Source organism: Hydra vulgaris, chromosome 11 (assembly GCF_038396675.1).
Source record: "Hydra vulgaris chromosome 11, alternate assembly HydraT2T_AEP".
In the NCBI taxonomy this organism is placed as follows: Eukaryota; Metazoa; Cnidaria; class Hydrozoa; order Anthoathecata; family Hydridae; genus Hydra; species Hydra vulgaris.
This window is the reverse complement of record NC_088930.1, coordinates 33348218-33375464: the sequence shown is the minus strand read 5'-3', so window position 1 is coordinate 33375464 and position 27247 is coordinate 33348218. Positions and strand designations below refer to the sequence as shown.

The following is a 27247-nucleotide window of genomic DNA, read 5'->3' as shown; positions in this document are numbered from 1 at the left end:
ATAAAAACATATTTGTTGCGCAATTGCTGCACAGTAGTTATTCATTCCTTCAACTTTTAGCAATATTTTTTAGTTTTAATAGTTTTTTTGTTGAATGTTGAAAAAAGATTTCTAATGCAATTTGTACAACTATAAGTTTGTTTTACACCAAAATTTAAGTTGCAAAAAAATGGAAAAAAAGCAGTCGCGGAAAAGAAACCAGTCAATTTTTCTGCAACAATTATTAAAAACGAATCCGTACGCTTTGTTTTTAATTTTGCTAATCACATGGAAGTATTTCCAATTCTGATTGGTTTTTAAAGTTATTTGTAAATTTTTGCTTTGGGTTTACGTTAATGTGTCAAGAATAAGTTAATGATATAAAATTTGTTATTAGTTGTTTGGATTTTGCATGTTGATTTGGTATCATTTTTATTCCTTAGTATTTTTTAAACATTTAATGCATAGTTTTAATTTTCCTTAAATACTTTAATTACAAAGAGAGATGCATTTGAAAAAGAAAAAATATACAAATATATTTCAAGCATTTTTTTTTTCTTTTAGTTTTTATCTTTTCCGTTTATTAATTTATATTAAATCACATCTGTTAAAATTAACGCTCACAAGTACTTAATAAGCACATGCTTACTTTAAATATACCATTTTAAAATGTATAATAAAACTATCAGTTATTTAATGTTTTTTTTTTTTTTCATAACGAATAATATTTTGGTCGCATATTTTTATATAATCGTAAACTAAGTACGTGCACAGTTTTATCTGGTTTTTATATCTTTGTATTTCTCCAAATCTTTATAGGGGGCAAAATTATCCTGACAATGAAGTTACCCTATGATTACCCTTATGATTCCTTCAAACTTAGACTTATTATAAAAATACGATATTTCTATCAGCAGTAAGATCAAGCAAAATTCACTTAAAGTGATTTTAAACACTTTAAGAAAGGATTGCTATTTTAATGTAAATAAAAGGTTTATTTGACTTGTGCCTGCCAGTTTTATAATAACAATTATTTAATACTAAATTAATAGATCATTTTGAAAGTTTAAAAAAACTTTCAACAGATTTGAAATTTTCTTCTTTTTTTTTCAAGAGAGATTTTTTAGCACTGAATTTTCATTTCTCAAAAATACTCAGAAGGTGAGCCATTTTAACCACCAATACTAAACTTAGTTATATTTCTTGTACTATAAAATTTTTTTAAATATTAGTAATTCAAATTATTACAACACAAGCTATTGATTATGTACCTATTATTCATAGTGGTTGAGTAGTTTTAGCTGAGGTGACTACCTCTGCTAAAACTACTCAGTTACAATATTAATTAATGAAATTAAAACTATTCAGTTTTACTTTCATTGTTTACATTTTTTCTAAGACGCTAAAAAAAGAACAAGCATGCAATACACACACTGTAAAATAAGATGTTTATATTTTAAGTAGACATTAGGGAGTTATATAACTTATATTAGCTATATAACTCCCTAATCATGACTCTTGTCATGTGGTCATTATTAGTAAATTGTGGCTTATTATATGACAATGGCTAACTGTTATAAAAATTTTTTGTTATACTTGTTATGATAGTTAATTGATGTAATTTATTATCGCTAGTCATAAGCTATCTTTTTATATAATTATGCCCTCAAAAATGTATGTTTATGTATAAAAGTTGTAAATAAAATTTGAAAGAGGAACAGAGTTAAAAAAAAATGTAAACAAAATTGTTGTATCAACAAACTATTTCGGCTGTATAACACTCATGGCAAAAATGATTGGAAAATTTGATGGGTATGGAGATGTTGTGTTTTGCTGCAAAAGTTCAAATTAGTTAGAGAGCTGCAAAAGATGGGTAATCTGTCTTTGACCATTCCGTTGTTCTTTTAAGGTAGTGCATTTGCATATGAGCAACTTGGTGAGAGCCAAAAAACCTTTGCTGCAGATATTATAAAAGGCCCTATTATATCCATTTGTAGTCAATGGTTTCAAAGCCTAACATATCTAGTTCAAAATTTTGTTATTTAATAGAAATATGACTTATCAAATGAGTATATGACCTTTGGTTTGATAACTTGTTTCTCTAATGTGAATAACAATTTACTGGGTTATTTAAAATTTCTATTTTTTGGTAGCAAGTAGTAAATCTAATTTTATTTGTATTACTTATTCATTAATTAGATTGTCTGGTAAGTTTGTTTAAATAAAATCTCTTTTAATGGTTTAATTGTGTATGCTTTGATATTTTCTTTTTATTATTACTTTTTCTCTTTTATGTTTTACTCTGTTTAATAATTTTAATAAAATTTTTAGTTTTGTATTTTTTTAGTAAAAATATATATATATATATATATATATATATATATATATATATATATATATATAAAATAAAAAATATATATTCCATTTTTATTTTTAATCAGTTTTATGTTTTAATCATTTTAGTTTTTATTGTTATCTATATAAATCTTTTAATTCCTCTAATTTGCCAAATGAATGACTATTGGCAAATGTCATTACATTATTTTAATAAAAAAGAGAAACAAAATTGAACATGTGTACCACTGGCCAGTGCCTTTAACATCTCTTATGTGCAAGTTAATGGAAAGTTTGATTAAAGATTGCCTAATATAATTCTTATTTAGCATTAACTTATTAATTCAAACCAACATGGATTTGTTCCATCAAAATGTTGTATAACTAATCATCAAAATGTTGTACAACTGTTATAATTGTATGATTTTCTTACAAACTATTTGAATCTAAAGATGATATTATTTACTTTGATTTCACTAAAGCATTTGACAAGGTTTCTTACAAAAAAGTTATGTATAAATTAGGCAAGTATGGTATAGATAACCACTTGATAGAGTGAATTGAGCCTTCCTGACCAATTGAAAACAGATTTATGTTATGAGATACAACATTAAATTAGATACTAAAAACTAGCAAGGTGCCTCAAGGTTTGATGCTGGGACCAATACTATTTGTTCTTTGTATTATTAATATGTTAGACAATATTACATGTCATTGCAGATAACACAAAGATTGCTGCTATTTCTGTTGAAACTAAATTTTCTGTTGAAATCTAAATTTACAACAAGCTGTTAATAAAATATCAGGTCTAAAACATGATTTTAAACTATGACTTTCAATGAGAAAAAATGTAAGGAAATGCACATTAGGTCAAAAAAACCAAAGTTATAGCAATTAATTAAATAAAATGAATTAGTGACATTAAAACTGTAAAAAGTACAAAGCAGCAAAAATTATCGACAACTTATGAAATGACTGCTATGAAGATCAGATGAAAATATTAGGAAAATATTTGCTTTTAGAAACATGAAGAGCAAGAGACAATCTAATCATTCAATACAAAATCTTCAAAAGATATGAAAAAATCAGTTCAATAAACCTATTAACTGATTTTTTCAACCCAACTTCATGTTAGATATCCACATTCTATTACTAAACAGTTTAAACATGTTTACCAAGATAAAAAAATATTAGACAATATCTATACTAATAACAATCAATCTGAAGTCTTTTTTAATGTAACTTAAAGCTGCATTCTGTTTTTATTTATTTATTTATTTTTTATAAAACTTTTGCTATAACTTTATATTATTATTATATAATTTTAAAATTCTTTTTATAATCTACTATTGCTACAAGTTATAGTATTTATAGTGGGTTTAAAACATAAAAAAGGCGTTTTAATATATAAACTAGTTTTCTAAAATGTCAACAGAAATTTTCTGCTTATGTTTTATAATGTCTGCTTACATTTTATAATAAAATGTAATTATAATAAAAAAATAAAATTTTAATAAAATGTCTGCTTACATTTTATAAATACCGTTTGTATATGCATATAAAATTTCAAATTAGTTTCTGGTTAGATTTCATCATTTAGAAAGTACATTATTTCAAATGTTGTCTTATAATGAGAAGTTAAAATGCGAATTTGTTGAAAAAGAGAATAAAATCTGCATAGTAGACAAAAAAAGACATGACTATGCTGTCTTTTTTGTTTCATAACAAAATCTTTTGATGTTTGCCTTTGGAAACTGAAAACTCTTTCTTTGCTTTTCTGATTGATATATCATTATGGGGTTAATAGTAAAACTTAATGTTTCTGTTAGAAACTTTTAGTTTTTTTCATCCTGCAGTCAAAAAGGCGGTCTAGATTGTCAGCTTTGGTTTGAATCTACTTTTTAAACTTTGAGTTTGTCTGGTACAGTGATATCAAATTCAGTGACATGTAGAACTATTGCAAGTTATTTGGTAACAAGTTTTTTGACTTGTTTTGACTTTTTTCAAGTTAAAGCTTATTTGCTTGTTTTTCCATTCCAATTTGTGAGCTTTCATTGTGTGCGTAGAGGCTACTGGATATTAATCTCGTTGAGATAATACTATGATTATGCCAAAGAGTTAATATAAAAGAGGAATATTACAATGAAATCAAAATGTGTGATTATAAGGCAGTTAACTAAGCAGCTGCTAATATCTTATATATAATCTATTGTCTCACCATTGCCATCCACCAAACATTTAGAAATTATTGTTTCAAGTGTTTTAACAATCAACCTAAGTTTGATAGAAGTGTTTGATAACTCTTGTGTTTTGCTGCTAAGTGAGTTCTGCACATGTCTTTTAGAGGCTTTTGATGCAAAGTATCTTTTATTAATTTGGATCAATTTTTTTAGCAAATCTTTTTTTTTTTAGGGTTTTAAAGGAAATATTAGGAGCTTTTTTTTACTTTGTCAATGACATTTTAGACTACAGAATAGCTGCAAACACTTATGATAACAAAATTCAAGGTATGTACCCTTCAATAGATACAGGTTGTTTTAGAGAAATGGTATCATGTTTTATTACCCTAAAATGGCTAGAATTCATGTTGACAGCCCTATTGAAACCCTGACCACTAGGATAGTTTTAAAAACTTTTTTTTGGAAAATTGATTATGAAATAATTGGTGCACCAGTAATTCTTTAAATGCCTACCAAAAGTTAGCAGTTTTAGTGCCCCTTGCACTTTTTTGAATTTTTTTTTGCCTTTAGATGACACATTGACAACAATATCCTTATTTTATATAAAAAACAAAATAGAGAACAACAACTGCAACAAACCAACAACTTCCAAACAGAAAGGGTACTTTGCTGTATGCTATCTACTTAAAGTCATCAAGCCATGCTAATTGAAAGGCATGGTTGTAACCACCAACAAATCTTTCAGAAAAGTGAATAACTTGATACATTTTGGTTTTTAAACAGAAGCTTTACACTTATATAGTTCATATTTTTTATTTATGGCAGAGCACTAATGCAATAATAAATTACTTTAGCTGTCATTATTGACTTGATTAGCTGTCAAATTGGAATATAAGTTCTTTACCTTATCAGGGAAAAATTTACTGTATTTTGAATTTCTTTTTTTTAACTTACAATAAGGTTAGCCTTATGTAAACCAAAATCTTCATTACTTCTATGAATAAGTGAAGTCTTTTAATAATCTGGTCCTTAATTTTGGGGCTCTTTATTTCAATTGTACTCCTCATTTTAATGCTGTTTCTCCACCTTGTTTTGTTCAACACATAAAATGATCTAAAATATTTTTTGTTAATATCTTGATAAATAATTTGTTTTAATAAGTTAATAAACTCTAAGCTTATTTACTAAGGTTTAATTAAGATATGGATTAATTAATGTTTAAGTAAAATATTTTTTCAAATTTTAAAAGTTATTTTTTGAATAAACAAAATGTATAGAGTAATCCGGTCCGCACACTTATCAATAAAAATTAAATAACTTTTATTTTTCCTTTTTTCTTTAAATTTTTTTTTTTATTAGGTAATAAAAAACTACATAAGATAATATAAATATATGTTAAAAAATAATAAAATTATCAAAAATATTAAATGTAAAGAAAAAAAATTGTGCAGTTTTAGGCGACATTCTGATAAAACCGCACACTTGAGAAAATATTGAAACTTTTAAATTTTAACTTTTTTTTAATTATTTTTTTTAACACAACTTATATTTAGGAAACTATATTAAAGTTTTTACATTTTTTGCAACAAAAAAATTTGGTTCCATATTTCTTTGGTAAACATGTTTCTTTGCACAACCGTTCCTGACCCATTGAATTTTTGCATTGCAACATTTATGTGTGTAACTGTACTCTACTCTTTTTACATTTTGCAACTTTTAATCGTTTGGCTGCTAGTACTTATTCTTCATTATTGTTTTGCTGAGGTTGCTCAGCATGGTTATGCTCAGACATTTTAGTACTTGGCATAGAAAGGCTATACTTTGCGTTAAGTTTAGCAACTTTCACGGCTTCCTTTGTTACTTTTTCTTCATCTTTTTGTTTGAGGAACTTGATCACATTTTCTTCGGTAATACATTTTCCGCCAAGTTTTGACATGTTGCACTGCTTCGATTTCTTAACATGTGATTGATTTCTGGCTTAAAAAAACTGCTTCAACTTTATCTCAATACTGTTTTTGCAACGCTCAACACATGCTTGATACCTATCAAAACTTGAAGCTGGTGTTGTTAAGAAAGTTGGTAATCGGTGTGTAGTTGGAGTAGGTGCTGCGGCAGCTGTTGAAGATGATGAAGCTGTGTCTGAGCAAGATAGTGTATGTGCTGCACTAATGGGCGCATAAAATCTTAAAATATGTGCACTTCTTAATAATGAATATGGCACATGCTTTCATTGAGATTTAATACAAATTGATTAGTTGTAATTAAATTAGCAAATAATATAATTAATAATAATAAGTTAGCAACTTTTATTTAATACTTTGATAGTTAAACATCTTATTATTAATATTTAATAATCAGTAACACTTAATTTTACACAACTACTTAAAATCATATTGATGAATAGGTGACATTCCCTGACCTTTGAGCTAAACCAATGTGAATTTTAATTATCTTTTATTTTAAATACACTTTCTTCCTTCTTTTTTTTAATTTAAATTTTTGTAAAAAAATATGTTAAGTTGAAAAATGAAAGCTGAAGAAGTAATAGGTAAACCCATTAATGAAAAAGTAAAAATATTTTCAATAATTTTCAATGTTTATTGAAAATGACTGTGCACCAGCCATTTACCATACAGTCCTCATTAAAAAATAAAATATAATTAATGATTAATTGTACTTTATGATAAATGTAATTGTATTTATTTAAATATAATTAATGATATATAATTAGGTATTCTTATTGTATTGCAGGTAAGATCAAAAAAAGGATAATGTCTGGAAGTTCTAAATCAGTGAAGAAAGCCATAGAAGAAGCTCAAAACAAACAGTTTGAAGAATTAGACTTGCAAGATAAAGGAATATCTACATTAGTTGACTTTCCACAATTGAGTAGGAAATTTTTATTGTTATAAAAACTCTTCCATAAAAAAAAATTGGCCTTTAAAACAATGGAAACTATAACTTTTTTTTCTTTTCATTTATTTATATTATTATTGTTTATTTCACTTTTTACTCATACTTTTTTTAATTTCATTTCATTTGTTTAAACAATTAAAACAATTGTCGCTAAAAAAAAAAAAAATTTGTCATTCGTCAGAAGTTATTAAAGATTGCATCATGTATAAAGAAATATGGATAAGTATAAGATAACTTTATAAATATGTATCATATAACCATACATGCAATATTTTGTTTTGACAATTTGGCCATGGCACTTTGTATGTTTTGATAGTTTATATGTTTTAATATATATCAAGCCTTCTTGGAAAGACATGCGGTTGCACTCTTTTATATAACCACCAGCCCTTGGAATTAGGAAAAATAAGTTCAGCAATAAATTTTTGACCTTGAACTGTTAGAGATCTGCAAAAATAATTGACACAAAAAGGTTATCATAAAACATAGAAATGAGGTCGGTGATTTTTTGCCAACCTCAAACACATTTAGGTCAGCATTGCTGAAGGCAGACCCTAATTTCGAGGGTTGGACCATGCATACAGTATTTTGTTTTGACAATTAGGTCACGGTACTTTGTATGTTTTGATAATTTATATGTTTTGCGCTAAAAAATGCACTAAAAAACCAACTTAAACTGAAGAGAAAATTAAAAATAAACAAAGTATAAACTGAAAAGAGAAACAAATAATTTTTAATGAATAATGGCTGCAAGCAACCACTATTAGAGTTGAAATTTACTGGAATAGAAAAGATGAAGTTTATAAAGCAAGATAACAATTAACAGATGACTTAAAAGATTGCAAATTACATGAATCAGGAAAATAAGATGAAGGGAGTGAGTTCCAAAGAACTGATATTAGAGGAAAAAAACTAGGTGAATAAGATTTTTGGAGCACTTAGGAACAGACACTGTAAAGGGATGAGACTTAATTAAATGATGAATGAATTTTAGTTGATGGCACAAGAGATGTTGGCTCTTTAGAGCAGTGCCCATTATGGTGTTTATAGAAAAGAGAAAGAGAAGTAACATTACGACAATGTGACAATGGTTGAAGATTAGCTGCAAGAGCATGTTTAAAAGGTAGCATTTTTGTACCTTGTCTAAAAGAGAAAGGGCATCATTCGAAGATCTGCTCCAGATATGGCAACAGTATTCTATACAAGGACAGATTTAAGATTTACAGAGATAAAGAATAAAATCCAGAGTAAGAAAGTGGCAAGCACAGTAAAGAGCTGCAACCTTAGCAGTTGCTAATTTTGCAATGGATTTGGTATATGGTTTCCAAGAAAGATCTGAAGTAAGAGTTAATCCTGGAAGGAAAAGGGTTGATAATTTATTTAATACATTAGCATTCATAAATAGAGGAAAATCTAGATTGTTGCAAGAAGGATTAGCTGAAAAAACTGAGTTTTAAAAAATTGAGTTTTATTTGAGTTAAAGTTCACCAGGCACTGAGATCTTCATGCTGTGAGATCTTTTTCAAGCTCAAATGCCTCCTGCAACCAATCAGAGAGTGTTAGCTTCTTATCAAGACAAGAATAAATGGCAGTATCATCATTGATTAATGCTACCTAAGATGTGAGAATCTCTGGTAGAATATTAATGTAAACTAAAAAAAGTATAGGGCCAAGAATTGAACCTTAAGGAACTCATGAAGTTACAGTGCGGTCTATTGAGGACAACTTTTGTACTACAATTGGTAAGAAAGGATTAAAAAATCTTAACAATGTTAAATCGTAAGAAAAGAGCTTATGGAGAAGACCAACATGCCAAACTTTATCAAAGACTTTAGAAATTTTGGGAGCAATAGACTTAACCTCTCTATGTCTATCTAAGACAACTTATCAGTTATTACTGTTAACAAATCAGCAGTAGAACAAAAGATCGAAATCCATATTGATGATAAGAAAGCTTTTAAATTCAAGTGAGAGATTAAGTGTTTGTTAATTAATGACTCAAAAACCTTGCTTATCATAGGAAGAAGACTAATGGTATGGTATTTTGACTATTCAGATTGCTCTCTAGAATTTTTGAAAATAGAGATAGCAGAAGTCACTTTCCATCAGGCTGGAAAACAAGACTCTAATAAGCACTTGTTTAATAGATTTGAAAGTATAGAACGACAGATCCGGAGAACGCTTCTGCAAGACTATAACTGGTATGTTGTCTGGACCACAAGCTATAGAAGAGTTTAAGCAGGAAACCACTTTAGATACAGAAGCTGGAGTGATACAAATGTCAAGCAATGGATCAACCTGTTTGTCAGCAATATCAGATAGAATGTAATTAGTGGAATCAAGAGATGAGATTAAAAAGTTCTTAGCAAGCAATTCAGCTTTGTTTTTAAGTGAGGTAACAAGATCAGAACATTAGATTGCACCCAGAGTGCTATGATGGTAAAGTAATTGATAATAATGCTATGGTGATAAGTGCTATGAGTTGTAAACTAAATGTGCCCATATTATAGCACATAGCATGTAGCTATGATATTTGGTATCAGTATGAAGAGAATTAGCAGTTTCAAGAGAAATAGGTAGAGGTAGAAAAACTTGAATCAAGTGTGCTACAAAAGAAATGAAAAGCTTTTAGTTAAGAAAATGCTCAAGATTATGCATATCAGAGAAATAACATGAGAGATATCTAACCTGTGCAAGAGCAGAGACAAGGACTGTTATAATCATGAACTCCAGATTCATAAAAAAAGTACAAATCAATGATATAAAAAAATCCAGAAAATGATTGAATAAATTATACTAAGACAGTAAAATAATATGTTGTCTAACATTTGCACTTTAAATAAAACATCTCAGCTATCTAACACTTAGAAAAATTGTTTGCTTTGTAACTTTTTGAAAAGTTTAAGAACGAATTTTACAGAGCACTTTAAATATTAAAATTAGATTTTCCTTAAATTCTTCTTACCTCTTCTTGATTCTTCTACTTACTTCTTCAGCTCTTGGAATTAGGGACAGTATTCAACAATTTGACCTAACTGCTGACCAAAAAGGTATCTGAGGTTGGCGATTTTTTGCTGAACTTGTTTTTATGTTGTCATGTTTAAGCTTTTTTACTTACAATTTTGTCACAACCATAAATAATTTAAGGTCAGCAATATTTTTTACAAGGGCTGCTCCTTCTTATGCAATTCTTTATTTAGCTTTATATTTAAGTTTATTTATTTTAAAAACATGAAAATTAATAATTTTTATATTTAGTGCAATTACGGGACTTAACTATTCTTACATTGAGTCACAACAGATTACAAAGTAAGTCATTCAAAATAAACTTTAAAATCTCTTTGTGAAAGGTTCCAATTCAATAAAAATCAAGCTTTTAATTTTTCTGTATATTTTTTTAGAAATTCCAGATGCTATATCTAACTTAACAAGCTTAGAGAATTTGAACTTGTTTAATAATGAATTAGAGGTGATTAGTAATTATTTAATGGTCAAAAATTAATTTAATTATTTATATAATAGTAGTAATGAAAAATATTTTTAAATTTAAGATGTTACCAACAACTCTTTGTAACTTACCAAAGTTGAAGTTTCTGAACTGTGGGTATGATAACAATTTTGTGTGTTGTAATGTGTGTTTGCTACAAATATGTATGTAAATACTATGTAAATGTGGAAATACTTATATTGTGTTAGCTGTGTAAATGTAATCATGAAAATAATAAGATGAATGTTAGCAGTATATGAAAGAGATAAATGTAATCATGAAGAAAATAATATAATTGTGAAGGAGAGAAATGTGTTTTGAAGAAATAAGAAAATTATATTTTAATTTATGATAATCTAATTGTTTTTTGTTTAATAGATCTTCATTTTTATTTTTGTTTTTATTTTTTTTTTTAATTTAGTATTAACAAACTAAAAGAACTGCCAAAAGGTTTTGGAGCATGTCCACAGTTAGAAGTACTTGACCTTACTTATAATGAATTAAATGATAATTCTTTTCCTGGAAACTTTTTTTACCTTGGTAGCAATATTTTATGTTTAAATAATTTTGTTTAATTTTCTAGTTTATTGTATTTATTTTTGTTGCATCTATTTTTGTTATACATAGTTTGAAATTGCTCACATTTGATTTTCAATTTAGTTTAAAGTTACTAACAAAATTAAAGTAAAACTTAAATGGTTTACAAATACAAATATACCAAAATTTTGCACAGATATTTTTATTACAAAAAATTGCATAAAAAAAACTTGTCAAATGTTATTGGAAAGTAAATTTTTTTAGCTCCATTACGTGCACTATATTTGGGAGATAATGAGTTTGAAGTACTACCACCAGCTATAAAGAATCTAACTAATTTGCAAGTGGTAAGTGTCAAGTAAATGTAACTTTATCAATGTAATAATTTTTTTATTTTTGAATGCTTTTATTTTTAAGCTGGTTGTTCGAGACAATGACTTGATTAGTATTCCAAAAGAAATGGGTGAATTGACAAAGCTCAAGGAGCTTCATATCCAAAATAATCGCTTACAAGTTTTGCCTGCTGAAATAGGTAAAAATTTGTTGATTAGAAAAATAATATCATTATACAAAAAAATTTATTATAACATGTCAGGTTCATATTTTCTGAACTATACAACGGAATAAAATGATTTTAAATATAGCCAACATGGATTTGCTTTTTATGTTTGTGATAACAAAACAAATGCATACAATTTTGATTTAAACAATGTTTTATTTTTATTTTATAAATGTTTTAAACAATGTTTTATCTTTATTTGTATTAGTTATCTGAGTTTATGGATGAATGTCAAATATCTGTCTTTATAGAATGTAGTATATATATTTTATAGGCTAGAAGCTGTAGATAGCACTTTAGTTCATTTTTGGGTTTTATGGTTACATAATAGAACTTGGTTTAACTTTCTGTTATGTAACTATGATTACATAATAGAACTAAGTTAAATGTTTTAATTTTTGGATTGGCTCTCAGGCTGCTTGAATAATAAAGTTTCACAACTTATTTTTTTTTACATTAAAATTCTAAATAGCGAAAAAATTTCCTAATAGTGAAAATCCTAAATAGTGAAAAATCCTGAATAGTGAAATCCTAAATAGCAAAATTTTTTTGTGTGAAAATAGTGAAATCCTAAATAGTAAAAAAAACTTTAAATTCTTATTCATTCTCATTTAAAGCTTCTTTTTTTTTTTTGTATATATTTTAAATTGCATTTTTTCATAATTTTCTTTCTTTTTATTTCATTAGTTTTTTTCTTCAAATTTTATTGTTTATGGAAAGACTTTTAAATAAATTGTGTAATAGTACTTGTTTTAATGTTATTTTTTTTTAGTTGTTTTTTTTTAATGGCAAAAATTGTGTCAAGTCTCTGGAAATGATTTATTGAAAAGGTAGTAGTGCTAGCATTATTTGATATGATGATTATTGGTATAAATTCTTTTGAATTGAATGTGAAAAAAGAGTGTTAGAGATTTTAGTAGCAGAAAAATGCTTAAATAGTTAAGATAAGTTAAATGAATGAGAGATTGGTGGTATTTAGATTGGTGTGCTACTGCTTAATATAGTATAATGGTAAAGGGAACAACAGATGCAATATTTATTGTAAAACAGTTTAAAGAAAGATTTTTAAAAAAGAATGAAGATCAAAAGGGTGACAATCGCTTGAAGTTTTTGACAGAGTTTTAGGATTAGTGGTGTGGCAGGGCTTGTGGCATATTGGCAGTTTTTTGGCATGTTGGTCGTGTTTGAAAAATGGCTGGTAACAGGTATCATAACTATGTATAAAAATGTCACAACAGCGATCAAAAGATAAAGAGCACAATAGTTTCAAAGTAAAAGTGGGTGTACATTAGTAGTGCTCAGACCTTTGCTTTTCATTACTGTTTTGCAGGCTCTTTAGAGTTTAGTGTTGGTTTACCATGGTAACTGTGCTATGCAGGTGATTTTTTCTTGGTTGCAAAGACAGAAGAATTAATACTAAGATTTTAGTATTGGAAAGATGGAAATGATGCATAAGGGCTTAGTATAAACATAAGTTAGACAAAACTTATGTTTATACTAAGTATAAACATAAGTTTTAACTTATGTTTATGTAAAGTCATGAAATAATAATTAGAAAATACTGCTAAGTGACTATGTGAGTGCATAAGAAAGGTGTTAGACCAAACTGTATTGTTTGCAAAAAATGAGTCAACAAGATTTGTGGTGGTATCTAACTAACATTAACAAGGTGCTACTAACATTTTTCATACAGAGAAGTTAAAGAGATTTAAATATTGGTTGAAAGATGTATGTTGGTAATTTTTGTTGTCTCCGAAAAGATGCCTGTAATGATATTGCTGTGACATGTATCCAGTTAAATCCATTTGAGTTTAGTTTGGTTCCTTTTCCCATTTCTGTTTGTTGGTATGAGTTTTGGTAATCTTTCAGACCTTGGTTCTGGTTAAATGTTACTAATTACATTGTATTTTTATTATTTAAGATATAGAGTTCCAAGTATCACAACATTGTGATACTTGTGATAACTATGAATAACTTTATTAGATGAGTGCCTAATAATTGATCTTTGTTTATCTGGGGATAAATGTTTTTCTTGTTTTTTATTATAAGTAATAATATATTACTTCATTTTACATACCTCGCAGAGGAAAGAATAAATAAGCTGAATAATCAAAATGTTTCACAAAGGAGAGAATTAAAAGAATAAATGTGCTGGTTTTTTATGGTTTGAAAAAAATATATATTTTTTTATTTTTTGTTTATTGACAGATATAATTGACTTTATTTAAACAGATGTAAAAAAAATTGTTTGTTATAAATTTACTTTATATATATTTATTTAGCAGATTTTTTATAATAAATGAGCTGTCTCAACAATTTTGAGTTTTTTGGTTGAATCTATTAATTTTTTTTTATAAGTTTCCTTTTTACAGAATGACTTATGCAGGCTATTTTTATTATTTACTAAGATATATAGATGAGTTTTTTTTGCACTATGGTTAAAACAGTGTGGCAATCAATAACTTTTTTTTTTAAGGCAGCTTAGACTTGATCAATCCTAAACATGTGTTCCGTGCTGATAATAACCCTTGGATTCAAGAAATAGCTGACCAGCTGGTGTTGGGTACATCACATGTCTTAAATTACTTAAAATCTGATGGATACAAGCGGTAATAATATTTTTGATACAGATTTTTGTTAATCTTGCTTTTCCTTTACATTATAGAAAAGGATAGACCATTTTTTATAGCAAAAAAAAGTAATCAATTTGTTGTTTATTACTTTGAACAGGAAAGTAAAAAAATGTTTAAAAATTTAGATGAGCTTTAGAGGTACGATGATCTTATATCTTTGATGTACCTTAAATATTAGTGGATTTTTTTTCTTAATCAAAAGTATATCAACTTAGAGTCTCAAAAGAAATAATGTATGATAGAATAGATAGAGTAAAAGATTTGTTCTTTACTGTATTCCACTTTTGAAACTTTGTTTATAACTTTTTACTCATATACTCTCTTCAAATGAAATATGCAGCAAAATGTGCAGTAAAGAAAATATTATATGTGTTATTATCTCATTTTCATTGTGCCTTATTGTTTTTACTTAAAAACAAAGTTACTTAACCAATATATTTTTTTAGCTATTTTAGCTATTGAATAACCTTTTGGCCTACACCAGGGGTGTAGCCCAAAAGGTTATTCAATGGCTCTATATTTTCCTTTATTTTCGATATGTAATGAAAAATAGCTCTTGCCTTATCAATTTGTTAACAAGAGGATTCTACATGAAAAAATCAACGAATTTTATCAAAAAAAATAAACCATTTTATATTATAGGAGCAATTATTTCATTACTGATAATATTTTTAATAGATAATAATGTTTTTAATAGATCTACACTTTTTTAGGTAAAGGCTAGAAGAAGTCAATTATGACGTAAAACTAAAAAAAATATTTTACATTAATAAGAATTATATCCATAAAAAGAAGTTTTTATTCAATAACAAAAAACAAAAACAAAATACACAACTTTGGAAAAAAAAAATACAAACCTTTTAACCATCTAACGAATCAAATAATGTATTTATTTTGAAAATTTTTAAAACTGACAAAAATATTTAAAAAAACTGAAAAAAACTATTCTATTTTTCAAAATCATGATATGAATTAGGGTAAAAGATTTGTTTTTTCCAGTATACACTTTTTTATGAAAAAAATGTTTGAAATGTTCTCACTAACTCACAAAACCTATAAAAAAGTGTACTAAACCATTCTAAACAGAAATTCAACATTTATTACCTACATAACTTTAACTACACAATTAGATTTTAAGGATTGAATATTTCCTCTGTAAAACAAAATTTGAGGTAAATCAAGTTTTAGAGGTTTAGAGGTCCTCGTTATCAAGTATATAAAACTAAAACGTAAAATAAAAGTCGTCATAATTTACAAATCTTTATATAAAACTATTATAGTTTACAAAACCGTTTTTATCAGCAAAACAATATTCTTTGTTGGAGCTTCTTTTTTATGTTAATTTACTATGGCGTAAAAGTTATAATTTCGGTTTCAAAATGATGTTGTGTCATAATTACTATTATCGACTTTACGAAATCAAAACGCCAACTCCGACTGTAACGTCTGAACACAAAATATTGGTAATGCGCATGGGTAAGCTCAGGGTAAATCCCTACTCGCGTTTCACAGTTCTAGGTGTCGGACGTGAAAAATAAAGTTTAGCGTTTCGTTGAAAACCTAAAATAGTTTTTGAAAACGTAAAACTTTTCAAAACTTAGTCACAAAGTATGAGTTTTTTTTTGTGTGGTTTTATATTGTTATATCGGCTAAATGTTTTTATTTTAAATATGAATTACTAACTTTATAATATATTTATACATAATAAATTAAAAAAAAAGGCTTTCAAAATCTGTGTGTGTGATTTGAAAATCATACACAATTGCGGTATCGGTCAAATAAAAAAAAATCATACAAAATCGCGGTATTTCGTGATACCTGCAGAGGCTAGCAAAACGTTTCGAAAAAATACAAAAGGCTTGAAATAGTGGTACCATTGTAACATGTTATTTTCACGTGAATATTAAAAATATCGATCAGTTTGTAAAAATTTTGATAAAAAACGAAATTCGCGTTTTGGCTTTATCCCCTAATGTACCCTCTAAATTAAATATCTGATAACTGTGATAAGGCAAAGTTAAGTTACTAGATTTATTAAAATCGTAAAGTAATAATAGCTCTTCATTGTTTATTATCTTGTCAGAATGAAAAGCAATAAATAATAACTAATAAGTAAGTAATAACTCATTACGAACCTCGGATAACTATTTATTTAAAAATTATTTTAAACTTTGCTTTTTTGTTGTGATGTCGCACCGAATGAAGTTTTTTCTCCAAAATTATATGCATTTATATACAAAAAAGTCTATATTAAAAAAAAACTATACAAAAACGTTTCAGTCCATGATTACGTTAAAATGGTTACGATATTCACGACTTAAAAAATTATAACTTTTATGTCCTCGTTGCACTTGGCGTTTTATTTCGTAAATTCGCTATTATCCCAGTAAAACCGCCATCGCAAAACGTACTCTCGTGGTGCTGTATTTTCAACGCCTCCCTTGTTTTTCTGTTATACCCATTAACTTCTGTTTTTAAGGTGGTGTGACCTTTCTACTGGAAGTTACCTGTACAAAGTTTTCAAATGCTCATATAAACGCCTAATATATACTAGAGGCGTCCCGGATAAGCTATCCAGCCGGATATCCGGGTCGCCTCTAGTATATATACTAGAGGCGACCCCGGATAGACGGGGATATAACAGTATTATTCGATATCAAGTATCTAGCCGGATAATAAATTTATCCGGCTTTTGATATACTGGATATTTCAGGTTAATGTCGCTTGAAAATTGAAAGATTTAAAAACTCTAGAAATGTTATACTTTTAAATAATCTAATGTTAATATTCAATATTGTATTATTATTATTAAAATACTATTAAAATTACATATGCGCAAAAAATACATTAGTTTATCACTCATCTATTAAATTATTTGCATTATGATGTATAAATAATAACATTTCTCTACGTTGAATTAATAGCCATTGTTTTTCATAAATATTTTCATATTCTGAAAACAATCTTTCCAAAAATACAGAGGATGCAGGTGGTGCTAGTAACTTAAGTGCTAACTTATTAGGCAGTGTAATCCTCTGTTCGTGTTTCCAATAGTTTAAAACGTCATTATTTTTATCTTTAATCGAGTCATTAAAGAAAACATCAACTTCTTGAGTAGCTCTTACAAGGAAGACTTTATTCAATACATTTTGAACTTTCTTGTGTAGCTGAACAAGACTCAATATTAATTTTTTTACCCTCTTCAAACAATTTATAATAAATTTTTTTTGGGTGAATATGCTGTGTAGTTGTCAAAAATGACTTCTGACCAGATTTATTACATTCCCTACTTATCTGATTTCCAAATGGAATGCATATTGCTGTGGAATCACAGCTACCATTAATTTTGAAAAGCTTCCAAATAAAACTTGTCAATTTGAAGATTTATCGCGGCAGTGTTTTAAATATATAAATAAAAAGTATTTTAGGATTTTAGTTACATTATCCGGGTATTCGATATCCGGTCGGATGTTTAAAAATTGTTATCCGGGACACCACTAATATATACTAAATAATAAAGAATAATACTTAACATATATTAAATATAATAGTAAATTTTTTTTTTGTTTTTGTTTTTTTTTGTTGCATTAAACATTAAAATCACCTTTTTATTTTATTTTATTGCGTGTGTGCATTTGAAAGCGTTTTTATTTTCATTTTGTCAATTTTTATATGATAACTAAAACGTTTTTCTTTGTTTTAACATTAGCCGTTATCAGGAACATCTTGATCAAAAACGTCCTCCTCCACCGAAAAAAGAGCGAGCCAAAACTTTGAAAAAAAAGAAGTAAACAATATGAAAATGATCGTAAAATGAAAACAGTAAAAAAAATTTGATGATTTGTCTTAAACGGAAATTTGTTTTAAGATTTTAAGATCAGTTTTTTTTTAGTTGTTAAAGTATTGTTCGTCATTAGATAAAGTTTTCAAAACGAATAAATATTTTCTCATATTCGAAATTTTTCTCTAGTGAAAGGGCGCTAATAATTCGGTAAACGAAACAGTTTAATACTAAAAAATTCAAATGTTTTTTGTATGTAGCACAATTTTTATAAGAAATACAAACGTTTATTGTATACTTTTATTTTAAATAATACATTTTTTACATACCATATATACATACTTATTCATAATTGCATTCTCCCAGAAGATTTAAGATAACTGACAGATAACTAATTGTTATGCCTCTATAAATTATCAAAAGATCTGTGTTTTTTTTGTGAATAAATTGCTTTAAGTGTAAACGTAGTCTGTTGAACGATAAACCGAACAGCACGCCGGGTGACAGTTATATGTGCATAAAATTTCACATTCTTGCGGACATGAATGTGAAGTATCAGTTGGTGGGGCCGGTTTTCCTGGATATCCTCGTGCGCCCGGTATTCCAGCAGGGCCTATTTCTCCGCGTGGTCCAACCGGTCCAGGCACTCCAGGTGCCCCTGGGTAGCCATTTATTCCAGGTGGTCCAACAGGTGCTCCAGGATAACCTGGTAAACCTATAATTCCTGGAGGACCTTGAGGCCCAGGAGGTCCTGGCGGTCCCTCAGGTCCTTGAGGTCCAGGTAATCCCTGAATTCCTGGTGCTCCTTGTGGGGGCAGTGGATAATAATAACTTACTATTGGTGGTGGGTTCGGCTGACAACAATAAGATGGGCAATTCGGATCACATTGAAATAAACAAGCGTTGCAATCTAAATCGCGTATCCAGATTTTTCCTAATACTATAACAAAAACAAAATCAAAGCTAAAAAAGAAACTAGCCTAATAATACCGGTTATTTCAAAACATTTTTTTTTAATTTACAAAACTAAGTACTTACCAGACAAGTTTACATTTAAGATTGGCAACATAAACCAGAAAAGTACCACTTTCTTCATATTTTGTATAAATTTGTGTCAGGCTTTCTCTTGTGATTCAATTTAAAAAGTTAAATATCCATTAGCAAGTTTTAAATTGTTTTTCGAATGTATCTAGCTTCTCAAAGAAGTGTTCTTACATTATTTTGAAACGTTAATATCTGCTTTAAAAAGGTATTGTTTCGACTTAACAAAGATCTCCTCTGCGCACCGATCGTTTATAAAGTTTGGTATTTTTCACAAGAAGTTCGACAAAGATGCCTGTTTCGAAACAATAGCTCAACGTCAAAGATCATTTTAATGCTCAACAGCAAAACAGGGGGAGTGTTTACTGAAAAATTAGGATGAACGTTTTTAACTAACAACAAAACTAGCATTTTAAATAATATTTCTTTAAGAAACTCTTTTTTGTTTAAGTAAGTTTAAATAATTTTGCAATTTACTCAAATAATTTAGCTAAAAATTAAACGAAAAGTTAACGAATATAAGAATTCTTGCTCAATGTGCAGAAGTGGATACATTTCTTTGTCTATAAATTTTAGTAAAAACCAAAACATATTAGTTGGTTTTCTCTGATAAATATTTAACAGTTTTTGACAAATGTTCAACTCATAAGCTTTCAGAATTTAAGGATAGTTCGTTTAATTCGCTTTGTATATTCCGTTTAATTCGTTTGAACTTTGTATATTCCGTTTAATTCGTTTAAGTTCGTATATTTCGTTTGAGCTTTGTATATTCCGTTTAATTCGTTTACGCTTTGTATATTCCGTTTAATTCGTTTAAGCTCTGTATAAGTTTAACTTAGACTGCGTTTGAGTTTAACTTGATAAGTTGAGCTTGTTCTTGATTAGCAGTTCTTTTTTTTCTTTCGGAAAACTTATCTATTTAAACGGCTTTTTTGCGACCACTTCTTAATAGTTGTACACATTTCTCAAAATCTGACTTCTTAACTAATATTTTTTTAATTGATGTGGTACCTTCTTTATAGTGTTGCATAAACAAATCTCTATTCTTTTCAATGCTCAAAGAATCATCAAAGTCAGATAGGTCATTAGCATTAACAATATCAGGCGAAACTTCATTTCTCAACGGTTTTGACGCAGGTGTTAACAAGCTTTTATCTGCTATAATGTCACAATTTCTGACAATGTTTTGATTCAACTTCAGATCCCTGGATGGCTCATGATATGCTATGCTATTGTGGCTTTTTGATTCGCAATTAAAAATATGAGCATCAGGTGTATCAAAGTTTTCTTTTAACACTACAGTATGTTCCTAAAATTCGAAAAAAGAAATTTTAAATAAAAAGAAATACTTTAATAAACTATAATAAGAAAATAAATTTTTATGATATATATATATATATATATATATATATATATATATATATATATATATATATATACCATAAAAATCTGTGTGTGTGTATGAATGTATGTAAAATTGATCCTACTTTTTGGCGACGCAGTACTTCTTGTTTTTTAATCTTAATGTTATTTGAGTTGTTTTTACCATCAGCATGGATGGCCTTTTTATACTGGTAAATATACTCTTCTCTTAAATTAGAGCTAGATAATTTATGTTTGTCAAAAAATATTTTTTCTTGTGTTTTTATTTCTTTTTCTTGAGCATATAAGTTTGCATTAGAACTTGTTATGAATTCGTTGTTAATAAAAGACGGAGTTCTGTCATCTTTTAAATTTCTTTTTTGTCTTGAATTAATCGTTTCTTTTGGAGAATTGGAAATAGAAATATCGGATACTTTTGAGTCATTTTCAAAGGTATGACGTCTGATTGTTACTTCAGTTTGACTATCGGTTTCCACAAACCTTGTTTTGTTGTGTGATTCATTATGTTGGATTAAATCGCTTATATATCTTCTAGATGTTTCAATTTGCTCTTTCAAGAATTCCTCTAGAACTTGGATGGTGCTGTTACAACTAACATTTGGTGGGAAAGCCGTAGTATTTGGCACTATTTTTGAAAAGACTAACAAATTATCGAATAATAAGTTCGACTTTATTTTTTCGTTGCAAAGTTCGAAAGTTATTTTGTTGAGTTTACTCAAAAGTTTTTTATTTTCTTCGTTAACAGTATCGATGCAAAACTGAAGTTGCGCCACTTTCATACACATGTTACTAACATCGCAACTTCTTTCTTTTAATTCTTCTTCAATGGTTTTAACGACACATTTTGTCCGATTTATCTTTAATTCAGCAGCTTTAATTAGCTGCTGACAATCGATATTAAAATTTTTATTTTGTAAACATTTTTCGTTAAGTTCTTTTATACGCTTTTGTTTTTTACTGATTTCAATATCTTTTGATAGTAATTCGGATTCTAAAAGATCTTCTCTCTTTTGAAAGTCATCGCAAGACTTTTTGAGGCTCTCAATTTCTATTGACATATTTTCCATTTCCAGTTTTAGTTTTTCCTCATTTTTTTCAATTAAATGTTCTGGCAAATTTATAATATCAATCTTTTTTGGTTGTTTTTTCCGAAAAAACGTAGGAAAACTCTTTTTCTTGATTTTCATTTTAGAAGTAACTATACTGTTTTCCATTTCATTTTCGTATTCGATTTCTTTTTCAATCCTCATTAAACTCATTTTTGCTTTTAATGAACCAATTTCTCGTATCTGTGAGATTTCTGCTTCATGAATGTATTTGTTTAAAGTTTCATTAGTGTTCTGAATGTTTTCATTTTCTTTTATTAAGCTATCAATTTGAATTATGTAGTTTTTATTATTTGACTCCAATGTAAGTAATTTTAAACTCATCTCTTTTAAATTTTTCTTATACCTATCAGCATCGTTTTTTCTTCTTTGCTCAAACTCAAACGACAGTTCATTGCACAATTTAATTAATGATGAAATTCCGTTAACTAATTTTCTTTCGTCTGTAAACACTTCAACAAGCCGTTTTAATTCGAGTATTAAAACATCAAATTTAGTAGAAAATTTATTTCCTTCATTTATGTTTCTGCTTTCAGAATCTTCTTCAAAAACATCGCCAATTTTTTGTATGTCATCTTGAGATGTTTCACTTCTAGGTGTTAACATGGTTGTTGTAATAGTTGTTAAACCAGAGCTACTATCACTATCTTCCTTCTCATCCTCGTCGCAGCAATCCATAGCAGATATGTATATATATATATAAATTGGAAAAGTCAAAATGCTAATGAAAATTTTAGCTCACATTTTGTTTTTATTTTGCGCAGCCTTTTTAATTAACGTTTTAAAAAGAAACCATTGTACCGCTATTTAAAAGAAGACGCTATCGCTTAAAGTTATAAAAAAATGACTCTAAGTCTGATACGTATGTATGTATGCATATATACATACAAACATATATATATATATATATATATATATATATATATATATATATATATATATATATATATATATATATATATATATATATATATATATATATGCATACATACGTTTATTTGTTTGCAATTTATAATTGACACATGGTTTATGCAAAGATTGCTCTATAATTGGCTAATTTAAGTCGACTGACAATAATCCTTCAAAAGTATATATCATTTTAAATATATATTGTTAAAATAAATAATGAATACATAACTCTAAACAAACAGCAGGCGATAATGACATATAAATAAACTAACAAAAATACAAAGATGTTACTTTAGTTTATTAATATACCCGACGTCTTTCATAAAAATCATGTGTAGTTTGCATGGGAATTATTTTGGTATCCAGCTTTTTAATTTCAATTTGAATTCCTTTTTTTTTTCTGATATAGTTGAATAAAGATTTCGAATAATCTTCGAAGGATAGTTTGTTATTGAGTCTTATTTCAAGCAGCGTAACATTTTTGAATGTTTTAATTTTTACATTGGAAATAATAATTTCTAGGTTATATTCCACTATTTTCAAACCATAGTAAAAACTGATTTGTGATTTTGCAAAAGTTGTACAATAGGGAGTGTTATCACCTGCATATTCAATGTAAACGTCGGGAAGCAAAAAAATAAATAAATCACATGCAAAAATATTAAATAACAAAAGGTCTGAGAATAGCGATGAATCCCATTTGACATCTAAGAAATAAATTCATCATTTATTTATATCCTTTATTTTTTTATTTATCAAGTAGAAAGACATCGCCTTTCAGAAATATATTCAAGTATTATCTTCAACCATATTGTCCTATAAGAAAAATGCTTCTACTATTGAAAGAAACAAGACGATCTGGATAAAGAATCTCGTACAATTTTATGATTCAAATAGGAAAAGAAGAACTGTTCCACTAGATAAACAATCACTGGATAACAGCAACAACAACAAGATAACAGCAGGATATCATTCAAAATCCAAATTGTTAGTTGCTATCTATTTCTGGGAGAATCCATTAAAGGAAGACGAGAACGCATTAAGCAAACTGAGAAAGAAGTAACATTTTAATGGCAAAATCAATAAAATTTTACACATTTATTAAATCAAGTTGTACAGGCAAAACTGGATCAAGTGCTGAATACGTACGATAAATGTGTAAAACAAAGAAAATACAATCCATTGAATGAAGTTTTTGACATCACAATGTAATATGAAGTTTTTGACATCTTAATGTAACATGAAGTGTTGAATGGTTCTGCATTTACAACAAAAGGTTGTATTATCTTCAGATTGAAAGCAAGTGCAGGTTAGATATTTGGGCGAGTCATTTTTCAACTTTTTACTATAAATGCTTAGGCCATATGAATTTTAAATGTGTTGGCTCTTATGTAAAACTAATGCAAAAAAAAAAAATTAATTTTTAGGTTTTCAAATTTGAACCTCAAAAACCGAGATTTTGGGTAAAAAAATGCGGTATACGCGGTTTGCCGCAACTTTTGACCGGTTATTCTGGTTGACTCAAAAACATCTTCAATCGAGTCATCGATCCCAAATACCTTTTATTCGACACCTAGACAGTAATTTTAGCTTAAAAACTTATGATTTTTTAAGTATACAAAGATTGCTATTTTTGCTATACTTTGCTGTAATATTTTGCATAACAATATAATATGACTGTAATGTAGAAAAAAACTTTTAAAAGATTCCTCAACCGCCACCCCATATACTACCAATTTGAAACATAAAAAATCATTTATATGTACTTTTTATAAATTTACTTGAATATACTAATTATACAACAAAGCTTGAACGTATTACTTAAAAAAGCTGAAGCACGTTCTGTTAAGATTCTAAAACAGGAAGATGTTCTCTGCGAGCCATTGTTGCCTTTAAAAACCCATCCCGCCATTCTTGCCTGTAAACTATGCCAGAAGCTCTTGCAACTTCCTTCACAATTCTTTCTATGGATTGTCCGTGTTCATAGAATTCTGGAACTTCCATCTTTCTTAGAACTTAATAAGTTCTTCATTAATAATCTTGCATGTGAGCAAAGGTTCGTAAATATCAGCATTCCAATCAATCAGTTCAATAATAACTTCAGCATCGGTGTTAATTTTCGAAATTTTTCGAAAGCAGTATTTCCTAGAGAACTTAAACTTCTTATTGGAAGTATTGTCTTCACTGCAAACATCCTCTCTTCTTTATCTTTGCTCCAAAGTAGTGATTGAAGTATAGATTCACTGTGAGTATACCAGGCAGAGCACCAAACATAGGGTAAAACTATTTAGACAAGTTCCAGCTGTTTAATAATATGGTATGGTCTGTTAGTCCATTTTTGTTTTACCTAAACATTTTTTGTTAATAAAATTATCCATACACACAAATAAAAATTTACAAAGTAAACAAAAAAAGTTCTTACCTTAATTTCAAATCATAATACAGAGTATACACTAACACTTAACTGTACAAGGTGTTTTAAATTTTCAGCAACGTTTCTATTTAGTCCATGTTGTGAACACGAGATTCTGCAAAGCCTACTTGCCAAGTTTAACCAGCGTGCATGATTGTGGGGACCAACTTGAATTTCTTTTAAATCGTCTGGCATTATTTTATCTTTAATGGCTTTTGTTATCCGGTATAGATATCTTTGATCACTAGATAAATTTTTTAAAGTTCATCGATATCAAAAATCAATTTCAATATCTATAGATTGAATTATATTAGTGGAAATTTTAAGATCATTGGCAATTGGACCAAGTTTACCAATACTGCCAGAATACGTATTGTTTGAAATTGTTTTTTCATCAATAACTGACATTAAGTACCTCAAAGGTAATTCATTTGTGTGGAAGACACAAACTATCCAAATAAGTTTGGTTCAAAGTTTATTTTCTAAAAAATGAATAATACCTCCTTTCCAGTCTAAAAAATACTTATTTAAATATATGCATGGGATTTAACATCAAATATTTACCTGTATTTATTATCAAACATTTACCTGTATTAAGATTGGTTGAATCATAGCGAACAGCAACTAGAGTGGATTCCATGTTAATCCATTTATATATATGTTCTGCTATATGCTTTGCTGGGATAATAAACTCAGATCAGTTTTCTTTGTCATTTAAAAAATGGTACAGATATAAACCACCTGGTTCTACACAAACTGATTAATGGTCTTCTTGTACAAGTCTATGGTGAAATTTTCCATCTTCTCCAATCAAAGAATATATTTTGTCTCATTCTTTCTCCCATCAAACATTATACATTGAACTCCATTTCTTTTTACCATATCATCATTTTCAGATTTTAAGTTCATCCTCATTCAATTTAGAGTGTTCAATTTTCTTGTGATCTGTCACTGTTTCACTGTCAGTCACATTCGTTTTAAAAAAGCCCGCCTCTTTAGCTGCTTTCAGTGTTAGTGTTAAAATTGCAGCAGTTGCTCTACACCATATCTTAATGATGCTAATGCAACTTCTTTCATATTCAATGACTTTTTAGGAACTTGTCTGCTTATGTACTCAAAATTTTCTTCGGAATTATCTTCGCTTTCAACATCGTCAGTAATCTCAATTTTCTCAATTGGCACTTTAATTTTTTTTTCTTGAGAATAAAAAAGTAGGTATTCTGTTTGTGACTTCTTTTTTCCGGTTTCTTTCCTTTTATAATTTTTTTCTTGACTATTAGCTTCTTTAAAATCTTAAGCACCCATTTGCATATAACTTTTTGTCCCAAATTTTTCTCTTTGGGTTTTCATAAACTGAAGGTTTGTTCTGGGAATTTTGTTTTCTCTCTTACATTGACAAGAGATATGTGCTTTAAAAACATATAAGCTAAAACTTGCCTCGTTACAAAAAACTTGCACTTCGCTATATTAAATAGCTTGTCCAGATTTGAGTTAAACTTAGAAATGGTTTCAGTGTTGCACCTGAAGTTAACAATATCTGTAGCTTTTTTCCATAGTCTAATTATTTTATTTATACCGACTTTGTCCGTCACAATTGGAATTTTTGGATTCACTTTCAGCCATCGTGTTTTCACTTTAAAGAAAACCTTTTTGCATGTATCTTTAAGTTTTGCATTTGCTTTACAGTTATTATCTCTTCTCAGAAGCAGACCGCATTTAATAATATCTCTTAATGTTTGGTAACTCAGAATCTAAAAATTCACTTGCAAAACCAATTATAACACTTAATTTGCAACTTTGACTATTTTTACGTGTTCGCTTAGCCATTAATAAAGAAATCAAAATTTGTACTATAGGCCGGCGTCTGTGGCATGAAATTCAATCACTTTCGTTAGACACATTGAGTAACTAAGTTCTGAAAAGACCAACTTGCGTTTTAAGTATCATAGAATCTAAAATAAAAAGACCCCACTCTAAAAGTGTCCCAAG

At 28.0% G+C, this 27247-nt stretch overlaps 3 protein-coding genes across 4 annotated transcripts; 1 reads left to right on the top strand and 2 right to left on the bottom strand.

Annotated features, from left to right (window-relative positions):
* The first annotated feature begins 268 nt into the window (after positions 1-268).
* On the top strand, positions 269-18735 carry LOC100198431 (ras suppressor protein 1). Its single transcript, XM_065810833.1, has 10 exons — positions 269-402; positions 7245-7382; positions 10668-10718; positions 10811-10878; positions 10961-11013; positions 11318-11436; positions 11698-11780; positions 11851-11965; positions 14469-14601; positions 18335-18735. The coding sequence occupies exons 2-10, from the start codon at positions 7265-7267 to the stop codon at positions 18414-18416; spliced, it is 822 nt and encodes a 273-aa protein (XP_065666905.1). The 5' UTR covers positions 269-402; positions 7245-7264; the 3' UTR covers positions 18417-18735.
* On the bottom strand, positions 18693-20710 carry LOC105843261 (collagen alpha-1(VIII) chain). Its single transcript, XM_065810834.1, has 2 exons — positions 19445-20710; positions 18693-19346 (listed from the first exon to the last, which is right to left on the bottom strand). Exons 1-2 carry the CDS (start codon positions 19500-19502, stop codon positions 18859-18861), a joined length of 546 nt encoding a protein of 181 aa, XP_065666906.1. The 5' UTR covers positions 19503-20710; the 3' UTR covers positions 18693-18858.
* LOC136087593 (repetitive organellar protein-like) lies at positions 19855-22730 on the bottom strand. 2 transcript variants are annotated; one of them, XM_065810831.1, is made up of 2 exons: positions 20935-22730; positions 19855-20756 (listed from the first exon to the last, which is right to left on the bottom strand). In XM_065810831.1, exons 1-2 carry the CDS (start codon positions 22612-22614, stop codon positions 20367-20369), a joined length of 2070 nt encoding a protein of 689 aa, XP_065666903.1. In that variant the 5' UTR covers positions 22615-22730; the 3' UTR covers positions 19855-20366. The 2 variants fall into 2 exon arrangements, with proteins under 2 accessions (XP_065666903.1, XP_065666904.1); XM_065810832.1 differs by having other exon boundaries at positions 20652-20756; positions 20888-22724.
* Positions 22731-27247: the final 4517 nt, after the last annotated feature.